The following is a 12,279-nucleotide window of genomic DNA, read 5'->3' on the forward strand; positions in this document are numbered from 1 at the left end:
CAAAAATCCGGAAACTGTAAAGACAGGGTAGGGTTTTCCTAGACCCCATCAGACTCCCGTCACCATGACACCGTCACAACGGAAGGCTGAAGGTAATGAATTGTGGAGGTAACCTAACTTCACGAGACAACAGAAATATACTCGCCCTCCAAGCTACCAGCTTTACCTTCTGAAAACGTTACCCAGTGGGTGGCTGAGCATGCCCCTCTGGCCACTGGCTTTTACCTCTTTTGGGCTTCCTTGTTGATGAGGTCCATTTCTGAGGTTCTCCTGAACATCTCTTCCTGAACCCAGTATCCTTGGCTACCTGGTCCCAGAATTTCAGGCCGGCACAGTTCCTTGCGGTTGCAGCGCTGGTAAACAGTGACCAGACGTCTGAGACGAGCTGTGAGGGCGGATGAAACTGGCCAGGGCGATTTGTCTGGGTCGGAGCCATCCTGGGCTTCAAACATCAGTGAGGATATTAGTATTTACAAACAGAACTAAAACAGGAATGACTGTCTTTTGGTTTTGTTTAAATAAAAACAAAGCTGACTCAATAACTTACTCAAAGTAGTTACTGTTTTAATAATTGGCCCAGGAGCTAGGCATGGCTGGAAGGGCTGCAATTTTGCCTTAGGTAATTAGCTTATGTTGTGGTCAATTCTGTTATCTCTCAAACACAGAAGTACCTTTTGTGGTGGCAGAAGTGATCTGAGACTTTGCTCTAAAGCACAGGAATGAGCAGACCCTTTGTTGCCTGGGCTTTCCAATTACCAAAGCTCCTGTCATGACTGAATTCAGAAAATTCAAAAACCAAACCAAACTAAACCAACCCCTCCAATCTTTCTTTAAAAAAAGAAAATCAATGTCATCACAATTCCTTTTTACCTCTCAGACCCTATTCTAACTTAAGATACTAACATTTACTTCACTTTCAAATTTTAATGCCAGGTAGAGGAAGCTAGAGCCATGTTAAAGCTCCATGTGTGACTCCAGGGGAGTTTGATGAAGGTCAACTTATTTTGCTTTATAAAAGAGCCTCCTTAAAAAACTACATGTTAATTCTATATAAACTCCATGATAACAAACAAAATAGGACCTTACTTTCCTATGCCTTCAGAAGGACATAGTCTCACCTGCCCGGTTGTCATCCTTCTTTTCAACAAAAATGCCATCACCTCCATCACTGGAACTCTCCTAGGGATAAATAAACCCATCCCGTCAGCAAAACTGCAGCTTAGAAGAAACCAGCTCAGAGAGTCTGGATATGGAAAAAGCAAGCACCACGCATAAGAGATGTCCCCTGCCCAAGAACAACTCAGACCAAGGTAGGACCTGATAAAGCTTGCTTCTGTACAATCTTAAAAGAGCCAGAAAGCAGTTTATTTAAAATAACTTTTTCCTTTTTTTTCTTTTCCTGGAACCATGTGGAATACTTCTGCCTGTAAGAAAATCAGCCTGAGCAATGATGAACTGGCACACTCTCTGGCAATTACATTTTACAAGTACTATTTTAGTTGTGAATTTAAATATTTGCCTTATCATCATCACTTGCAATTGAATACTGTCATTTCATTTCATAAAGGTTGTGCCTGCATTTCTGTTCTTTTGCTGTGAAAAAGTGTCATGTTCGTGTTCATTATGGTTAACTTACTTCACAGCAACAGACACTATTTTCATAAAACACTACTGCTCCAGACATGAAACCTGATGGCGCAAAACCCCAGGAATTTAAAATTAAAATCATGACTTGAGCTCTAAGTGAATCTGGAGTAATATCACAAGCACTGAGCTTGCCCAAGTCGGTGTATGTGTCAAACTGCTTTAATGGATTCCTTCACAAACCCTTCTTGGTCTCAGGAATGGAACCTTAAAAACTCCTTATATTCAGGTGGGAATTTGAGGGGTAAGAGAAGTGACTGTGCTATTTTTCAACTGGACTCTAATTTCAACACTAAAACTTATTATATTTTGACTAGCATCTTTTGACCTGAATGACAGTACAGAACAACCTCAGGATTCAAGACTTTCCTATTTTAGAGCACAGGGTCAAAGAGAAGGGTCAGCAAACTGCGGCCTGCAGACTTTCTGTGTGGCCCTCAAGCTAAGAATGGTTCTTACATTTTTAAAGAGTGAAAAAAGGGGAGGGATATGCAACAGAAGCCACATATGGCCTTCCAGCCCAAGGTATTTACTCTCTGGTCCTTTACTTGCTACATCCTGGAATACACAACACGGGAGACCAGTAACCTAGCATGGTAGGAATGCAGACACCCACGACTGCCAACAGTGAAAATTCAAAATGCCCTCTTTGGGCCCCTGATACCACGCAAAGAACAGGAGCCCATTTTCTGAATGAATTTCTCTCTTACGCAGAACAGTGACAATAGCTAATATTACCGAGAACTATGTGTTAAGCATTGCACAAAACCTTTTACATGGCTCATCTCGTTTAGTTATCAGCACTATCTCATGAGATAGAAACCACTACTATGCTCATTTTACTGATGCAGAAAACAAGTCCTAGAAAAGTTCAGTAACTTGCCCAAGGTCACACATCTGGAAAGTGGCAGAGCTGGGATTCAAATACAGGTAATCTGATTTGAGAATCAACACCTTCAACTGTCAAGCTGTCTAAAAAAGGACAAGAGAGTCTTAGATGAAAATTTGTTTTGGAGAGTGAAAACGTATTTATAACAGAAGTGGGGAACACTAGCTAATCTCCTTTGCCTGGGCCAGAATTGTCTCCTGTTATCTAACGTTAATGAACAGTGAAAACCCAGGGCTGATCTACTGTACCATTTTGACGTGGCAGTTAAACATACCATCTTATCTTATACTACTCTTTAGGCAGTTAAAAAACAACCTACTATGCCTTATATAATTTCCTGCCAGATAGAACCTTTTAAATATCCCCATGGTATCTGTGAAGATCCTTCGAATGCTGAAATGTATAAGTGTAGTACTTCCAGCTGAGAAATGTTCTACAGTCTGCACAACACAGGTGGCAGGCCCCAGAGCTGCCATGTTCCTTCTTGCCATGTAGTGGTGGCTGACATGGGCATCATCATACCCCAAGTCCATGAGAGCAGGCTCCCAGCTTGGTGTGAGTCAGGCACACAGCAAATGCTAGCTTCCCTTCCAGTCCACCTAGTAGTTTCTGTTGGTAGTTAGTAAACATGAACAGTTTCAGGCAAAACTCTCAAGTAAGGAAAGCTTTCAGTATTCATAGTGTTTCTCTGTTCCTGTATTCTCTTGAAGGTACTTCCTCTGTCTAGAAATGACAGAATGAAGAAGACCTAGTTTGTTAGTAGCTCAAGTGAAAAAGATGTCAGACTTTTAGTGAATAACCAGTTTAATGTGAGTGTGTAAGGTGCTGTAGCAGTGACAGTCCTGAGCATGCAGAGGCCCTGCATCTGAACTATGTAGTCTAATATTTGCTACCCCAATTTCTGCTTACATGAATCAACTTGAAAGAAATGTTCATCTTCAAAGAGGTATGAATCAATCATCTCAGAGTGAAGGGCCCCAGAGTGCTGACAAGAATGTCAACAACAAAGCACACTGATTGGTTACAATGTGCAATTTCTCCATCTTGAGGACACACGTGGTTTGGAGTTCCATGATCCACGGCTCTCTGGCCTCGGGCAAGTTGTTTTGAGCTCTCTCAAGCTCATTTCTTCTTTTGCAAAATGGAGAATGGCATAATCTTCAGATGGAAAGCAGATATACCTCAAATGCCATTAACACAATATTCGAGGATTTTATTATGGAAAGATTGCAGAATATAGAAAAAGAAGAGGGCAGGGGAGATACTGTTCTTGTGTTCCCTGGCTGTATGACTTTTTTGCAGCTGATTAAAACTTAGCTCCCTCGGCCAGGCGCAGTGGCTCACGCCTGTAATCCCAGCGCTTTTGGAGGCCGAGGTGGGTCGATCACATGAGGTCAGAACTCGAGACCAGCCTGACCAACATGGTGAAACCCTGTCTCTATTAAAAATACCAAATTAGCTGGGTGTGGTGGCGCATGCCTGTAATCTCAGCTACTCGAGAGGCTGAGGCAGGAGAATCGCTTGAATCCAGGAGGCAGAGGTTGCAGTGAGTCTAGATTGCGTGGTTGCACTGCAGCCTGACCAACAGGAGCGAAACTCCATCTCAAAACAACAACAACAACAACAACAACAACAACAAAAACCTGAGCTCCCTCATCTCTACAATGGGCATAAGAATAATGCCTAACAGACTGGGAAGTGTGCTTTGTAAGTGTGAAAGTATACATAAATACTAGTATTTGAGTTCACAGAACCCTCAAACTCCTAACTCACAAGAAGAGGGTGCTTGTTCAGTTCCTAATTAAAGTTTTTGTACAATGGAATTTGGCCATTTTAGGCATTAAATTTTCCTGCAAGCTCTTGGCCACGACCTCATCCTTTTACGCACTGACCTCATGGTTCAGAGAGCACCTGAGCTGTCACAGCCACCTATGGTAGGAACTGTGGCACAGCACGGACATGCATAACTACAATAATGAAAATTGTGCTGTTACTTATTGCTATTTCTGTTAAAAGACGTGTTACTCTCCCCACATACTGGCTGTGATAGAGAAAGGCTTTGTTTACAATTCCAGGCTCCAGACCATTCCAACCCAAATATACTTTCAGACTGACTGCTTTAGAAGGTTTCTGTAGGTTCACTGAATCTGGCTGCACGTTGACATCTGTAATGATTTGCCAATCAAAAGTGCTACTGGTATTAAAACAGAGGGTGGGGGAAGCTGTAACTTAGATCATTTCAAATCTCCCTTCAAATTCTAACCTTCTATGACTCTCTGAATGCCACATTGTAAGAGGACAACAACCACTGTGGGCTCTGGAAGGTGCTGGAATAGCAAGGGGTCTGGAGATGATATGATATAGAGGAACTAGAGCTATTTCACCTGAAAAGAAATTTAAAGATATTAAGGTCATGAGCTGGTCTCAGGCAATTTAAAATTCTATCAGAGAGGGGAAAAACAACAGTACCATAAAGAAAGCTAGATGGAACCCATGGAACCAGATGGGAGGCAGATTTCTGGTGTGGTAAAAAGAAGTGTCATCCAACAATAAAATAGACTCCCTTAGAAGGTGGCATATTCCTCTTGTTTTCCTCAAGAACTCCGGGGAGTCCCTCGTCGACCTGAAAGACCCCCTGACAGCCCTGCTGAAGAGGGAACGCCACACTGAGACCACTCAGGCATGTGCCAGGGCTCCTTGTAATGCTAAGACTCTACCAATCTGCTAAATGATTCCCTTTCTATGCCCAGGTCTATTTAATTCAGGGGAACTGCTCTGATGAACAGGCTCTTTTTACACAATGCTTTGAGCTTCTTTAACTCTGCCTGAGGACAGAACTGGGAGAAAGAAACACCCAAACAGTGTCTTCAGTGCAGGAGGTAGGGAGCAAGAGTGAAGCAGGGTGGGCAGCAGACCTGGCTCAGATGCTGGCCATCCCTCTACGTGTGTGGTTTTAGCATGCGGACTAGAAGTCAAGGTGAATCTGTTTATAGTCTGTCCGTCTCAGAATCTGGGGAAACCCACTCCCCATTTCATTTTGCTTTTGATGATATTCTATACCCCAGGTTTTAAGGATGTGAAGAGCAAAAGAAATCATAAACGTGTTAATTTTGTAAATGAATACAAAAGTAATTCCACAGTTTAACCCTAATATATAAGAGAACTTAAGTTATTTTTACGGATTCTGCCATGGCCCTCCAGTGTCCTCCTAAGCATGTCCAGTTTAACGTCAGTGGCTTTCAGAGGCTGGCCTCTTCATATGAGCTGCTGCTGGGAGGAAGGGGCATAAACGCACACCTGAAATACTCTCTACTGTCTGGACTATGAAAAGAATACTGGACTACAACAAAGAATGCCGGCATATCTAGAGAATTACAAGTCTTAGCTCTGTCATCTAGTGGTTGTGAGAATTTAGTCAAGTCCTTTAACTTTCAGGGCGGGCCTAAAGTTTTCTCAGCCCTCAAATGAAGACAGGGTGAGGTGAGGATCAACTTAAACAAATGGGGTAACTGGTTTGAAAAGAGTCAAGTTCCATATGAGAATAAGGTATTACGTTCATTTCTTTGGTACTTGAGTTGTTTCTACAGGGAAAACACACCCCAAATTACACATAAAAGAAATAATATAAACTAGGGACTGAAATAGAACACGATTTTTTTTTTTTTTTTTGAGACGAAGTCTAGCTCTGTCACTCAGGCTGGAATGCAGTGGCTCGATCTTGGCTCACTGCAACCTCTGCCTCAGCCTCCTGAGTAGCTGGGAATACAGGCGCATGCCACCGCGCCTGGCTAATTTTTTATATTTTTAGTAGAGACAGGGTTTCACCATGTTGGTCAGGCTGGTCTCAAACTTCTGACCTTGTGATCGGCCCGCCTCAGCCTCCCAAAGGCTGGCATTACAGGCGTGAGCCACTGTGCCCGGCCCAGAACGTGGATTTGAATTGTCAAGACAAGAACCTAACTTCCTTCATGTTACCGGGGTCTGAAGCTTCATGCTGATTTGCTTCAATCCACTGCTTCTCAAAGCTTGAGGATACAGGGGAACACATCTTTGAAAAATTACTATTATCTATTTTAAGAAAGGGATGACACTGTTACTGTTACAGGGGTCAGAGCTGATGGAGGCCAAAGTAAGTAAATACAATACATTCTTCAAGCTAGAATCAACAGAAGAGAATGGAAAATAATGAATAATTTTTGGGTAGTGATCGGGAGAAGAAGAGGGAGGACCCTTGCAGGGGAGTCACTTGGGGACAATGCTACAGTAACTTCTGGGATCCAGAATCCCTAACATTCTAACATTTGCTCTATTACTCAATGCTAGAGAAAATTTGGTCACATGGTGCTGGGGCCCAGGTAAGGTTTCAGGTCTGCTTTCGCAAAATCTCAGAAACTCATTTTAAAAATGCAATACAGACTGCCGCTTCTGGGATGCATTTCCCTATTCTTTAAGTACAATTAAACCCTCTAGATATTAAATTTGAAACAAGCGTAAGAAAACTCTGAAAGGTGAAAAAAAGAAAGGACAAACTAGAGACCTCAGGACCCAAGGAATGACATGATGAAAAAACCCTGTTTTTTTTTCTTTTTTTTGGCTTCATATATCCTAGATTTGGAGGTAAAGAAGCGGGTTACCTGGAAATTGTAAAGGAGGCAGACAAAAAAGGCCCTCAAAAAAAAAACTTCTGGGTGCAGTAGCTCACACCTGTAATCCCAGCACTTTGGGAGGCTGAGGTGGGTGGATCACCTGAGGTCAGGAATTTGAGACCAGCCTGGTCAACATGGTGAAACCCTGTCTCTACTAAAAATACAAAAAAATTAGCTGGGCATGGTGGCACATGCCTGTAGTCCCAGCTACTTGGGAGGCTGAGGCAGGAGAATCACTTGAAGCTGGGAGGCAGAAACTGTAGGGAACCAAGATCATGCCATTGTACTCTAGCCTGGGCAACAAGAGTAAAACTCAGTCTCAAAGAAAAAAAAATAAGCCAGCCTGCTTCCTGCTTTCTCTAGTTAAGGACTAGGAAGAGGCAGGTTAGCAGGTTAGGAACACAGAAAATATTAAGACAATAACTGCTATACCCCAGCCTAACAATGCAGAAGAAACTGTGTCTCAACTCTACCCAATGGCAGCAACAGCTGAGTGGGAGCTTAGACTTCTACTTTTTCTAGGTGGTTGGTAATAGGGTACCCCATTCCCTTGCTGGGGTGGTATCAGAAAAAGCTAAGCAGGAAGTCAGGACTTTCAACCCTGACAGGTAGTAATGAGGTTCTCCACTCCTACCCATGGTGGAGCTAAACTTCCATCCTTGCTCAAAGAAATGAGAAACATCCCCTTTTAGGGGTTAATGGGAGCAGACTGGGAACATGAATTTTTGCTTCCACCTCCCAGAAACAAGTGCTCCCCATCTCCACACCTCTGTTCCCCTGCCAAGACAGATGCTGAAAGAGAATGTTTAAATAAGATCCAGAGTCTCACAATATAATGTCCAAAATGTCCAGGTTCCAATAAAAAAATCACATACCAAGAACCAAGAAGACCTCAAACTGAATGAAAAAAAGACAAAAGAGGCCAATGCTAAGAGGAAAGATCTTAGAATGATCTGATGTAAGAATTTAACACAGTCATCAGTGAGCCATTCTGAACACGCTTGCCACAGATGAAAAAAAACAGAAAGTTTCAGCAAAGAAAGATCCAAATAATCTTTGGATTCAAAAGGAAATTTTAGGTTTGAAAAGTACAATAAACTGGAACAAAAACCAAAACCAAAAATGAAAACTCAAAACCCTCAACAGAAGGCTCAACAGCAGAATGGAGGAGGAAAATAATCAGTGACCTCAAGGACAGAAAAATGGAAAGTATCCAATGTGAATAACAGAAAAAAAAATAAACAGAGCCTTAGAGACCCACGGGTCTACAACAAAATATCTAATCTTCATTTTTTTGGTATCCCAGAAGGCAAGGAGAAAGAGGACAGGGCAGAAGAAATACTTGAAGAAATCATGGCTGAAAACGCTTCACATTTAGCAAAAGACAGAAATCAGATTGAAGAAGATGAGTGAATTTCAAATAGGGTAAACTCACAGAAATCCATAAACACATAAAATCACAAACTTCTGAAAACTAAAGTCCAAGAAAAAATCTTGAAGGCATCAAGAGAGAAAAGACACATTACCAATAGGGAAAAAGCTTGAATGATAAATTTCTCATCAGAAACCATGGAGGCCAGAAGGAAGCGGCAGAACATTAAGAGCTGAAAGAAAAGAACTATCGCCCCGGAATCCTCCATTTGGTGAAAATATCCTTGGGGAATAAAGGGGATATTAAGACATTCTCAGATGAGAAAAACTAAGGATATTAAGACATTTTCAGATGAAGAAAAACTAAGAGAACTGTCTGAGAGTTCTCTAGCCTACCTTAAAAGAACAGCTAAAGAGATTTCTCTAAACAGAAAGAAAACAATAAAAGAAGGAACCTTGGAATATCAGGAAGAAAAAGAACACAGTAAAAAAAAATGGGTAAATATAGCATACTTTCCTTCTCCTCTTTGAGTTTTCTAAGCGATGTTTGACAGTTGAGGCAAAAATTTTACCATTATCTGATAAGAAATGGTTAAGACAGCTATATCACAAATGAGAGAGGATAAAGGAACAAAAATGGAAGGTTTCTACACTTCACTTAAGCTGATAAAATGATAGTAGACTGTGATACATTACATATAAATACATGAAACACCTAGAAGCATTAAAAAGCTAAAAAATATAGATAAATTAGAATAAAATCATACAAAATGCTCATGTAAACCAGAGGAAGGCAGGAAAAATAAAAAATCAGGGAAAACAAAGACAATAAAATGACAGGCTTAAGCTTTAATGTATCAATAATTACATTAAGTGTAAATGATCTGAATAATACCGACTAGAAGACAGAGACTGGCAGAGCATATTAAAGATTATGATCTACCTGTATGCTATCTATAGGAAATCACTTCAAATACAATAAAGTCAGGTTGAAAGTAAAAGAATAAAAAAGTTATATTTATGTACACTATATAAGGGAAAGTAGCCATATTAATTTATCAGATAAAGTACACTTCAGAGCAAAGAAAATTACCGAGACAAGAGATAGACATTATATAATGATAACAGGGTCAATTTGCCAAGAACATGTAATTCTCCCTATACATTTTTTTGAGACAGAATCTCGCTCTGTTGCCCAGGCTGGAGTGCACTGGCGTGATCATGGCTCACTGCAACCTCTGCTTTCCGGGTTTAAGTGGTTCTCATGCCTCAGCCTCCTAAGTAGCTGGGATTACAGGCATGCGCCACCACACCTAGCTAATTTTGTATTTTTTGTAGAGATGGTGTTTCACCATGTTGGTCAGGCTGGTCTCAAACCCCTGGCCTTAAGCGATCTGTCTTCTTTGGCCTCCCAAAGTACGGGGACTACAGGCATGAGTCACTGTGCCCGGCAAGAACATACAATTCTAAATGTGTATGCACCCACCAGAGCTGCAAAATATATGACGCAAAAACTGATAGAACTCAAAGGAGAAATAAATAAATCCACAATTACAGTTGGAGGCTTCAATATTCTTCTCTCAACAACTGATGAAACGACTAGACAGATAATCAGTAAGGATACAGAAAAACTCAACAACATCATCGACCAATAGGACCTAGTCAACATTTATGAAATGCTGCATCCAACGACACCAAAATGCATATTCTTTTCAAGTGCCCATGGAACATATACCAAGATATACCATAACCTGGGCCATAAAACAAACTTAATAAATTTAAAACAACTGGAATCATATAGAATGTGTTCTCTGATTATAATAGAATCAAACTAGAGATCAGTAACAGCAAGTTAATGGGGAAATCTCCAAACACTTGGACACTAAATAATAAACACCTAAATAATTCATGGAACAAGGGAAATTTAAAAAAATACATTAAACTGAATGAAAGTGAAAATACAATGCAAAATTAATGAAACATAACTGAAGCCACGCTGAGGGAAATTTATAGCACTAAATGCATGTATTAGATAAGCAGAAAAGTTTCAAACCAATAATATAGAAACTCCCACCTCAAAAACTTAGAAAAGGGCTGGGCACAATGGCTCATGCCTGTAATTCCAGCAGTTCGGGAGGCTGGAGAGGGAGGAATGCTTGAACCCAGGGGTTCCATACTAGCCTGGGCAACATAGCAAGACCCTTTCTCTACAAAAAATAGAAAAATAGAAAAAATTAGCTAGGTGTGGTGGTAGGGACCTGTGGTCCCTACTACTCGGGAGGCTGAGCTGCGGGCATCACTTGAGCCTGGGAGGTTGAGGCTTTAGTGAGCTATGACTGCATCACCACACTCCAGTCTAGGTGAAAGAGTGAGACCCTAAGTCAAAAAGAAAAAAAAAAAAAAGTAAATGACGAGGTATATAGTAAGATTCAGTATTGTAAAAACTCAATAAAGATGCCAATTCTCCCCAAAGTGATATAAAGGTTTAAAGCAATGCCTATCAAAATCCCAGCAACAGTTTCTGTGGATAAGATTATCCTAAAATTTATATGGAAAGCCAAAGGAACAAGAAAAGCACAAACAATTTTGAAAAAGAAGAAAAAAGTGGGAGGTATCAATCTATCAAATTTTAAAACTTACAGTATTACGGCACTCAAGATTATGTGCTACTGGCAGAGGAAAAGACAAATAGATAAATGGAAAACAGCAGAGAACTCAGAAATAGAACCCACAAATACGCCAAACTGATTTTTCATTTTTTAAAAATAATTTTTCATAGAGACAAGGTCTCACCATGTTGCCCAGGCTAGTCTTGAACTCCTGGGCTCAAGGGATCCTCCCTAAAAAGACACACTTACAGGGTGGGAGAAAATACTTGCAAAGTACGTATCTGACAAAAGACTAGTATCTAGAATATATAAAGAACTCTAGAAAATCAACACTAAAACAATGAAATTAGAAAACAGGCAAGGGACATAAACGTTTCACTGAAAAGGATATACAGATGGCGATTAAACACATAAAAGATGTTCAACATCATTTAGCCATCAGAGAAATGCAAATTAAAATCACAACAAGGTATTATACACACCTACCAGAATGGCTCAAGTAAATAACAGTGACCACACCAAATGCCGGTGAGGATGGAGAATACAGAGAAAGTGGATCTCTCAAGCATTGCTAGTGGCAGTGTAAAATGGTACAGCCACTCTGGAAAACAATTTGGCAATTTCTTAAAAAACAAAACATGTAACTATCATGTGACCCAGCAATTACACTCCTGGGCATTTATCACAGAGAAATGAAAATGTATGTTCACACAAAAATCTATATGCAAATGTTTACAGTGGACTTAATAGTCAAAAACTGGAAACAACCCAGATGTCCTTCAATGGATGAATGGTTGAACAAACTGTGGTTCCTCCAAACCACTGAATACTACTCAGCAGTGAAAAGGAATGAACTGTTGATACAGAGGACCACCTTGATGAATCCCAAGGAATTATTCTGCGTGAAAAAGCCAATCCCCAAAGTTCACATACTGTATGATTCCATTTATAGAACATTCTTAAAATGACATAATCATAAAAAATAGAGAACAGATGAGTGGTTGCCAGGAATTTAAAGAGGGGTGAAGGCAGAAGGAAGAGGACATGGTTATAAGACAGCAACAGGATGAATCTTTGTGGTCATGGAAATGTCCTGTATCTTTATCTATATCAGTATCCT

General features: G+C 40.5%; 1 protein-coding gene across 2 annotated transcripts in view; it reads right to left on the reverse strand.

The window, feature by feature from the left end:
- The window catches only part of CHD6 (chromodomain helicase DNA binding protein 6), a 211,496-nt gene that overhangs the window by 22,600 nt on the left and 176,617 nt on the right, over positions 1–12,279 (reverse strand). For both annotated transcript variants that reach the window (XM_023227895.2, XM_023227896.2), the window contains 2 exons: positions 1,119–1,179; positions 226–442 (listed from right to left, as the gene is read on the reverse strand). In XM_023227895.2, coding sequence (XP_023083663.2) covers positions 226–442; positions 1,119–1,179 — 278 coding nt within the window. The remainder of the gene's footprint in view (positions 1–225; positions 443–1,118; positions 1,180–12,279) is intronic.

Source organism: Piliocolobus tephrosceles, chromosome 20, assembly GCF_002776525.5.
Source record: "Piliocolobus tephrosceles isolate RC106 chromosome 20, ASM277652v3, whole genome shotgun sequence".
Lineage (NCBI taxonomy): Eukaryota > Metazoa > Chordata > Mammalia > Primates > Cercopithecidae > Piliocolobus > Piliocolobus tephrosceles.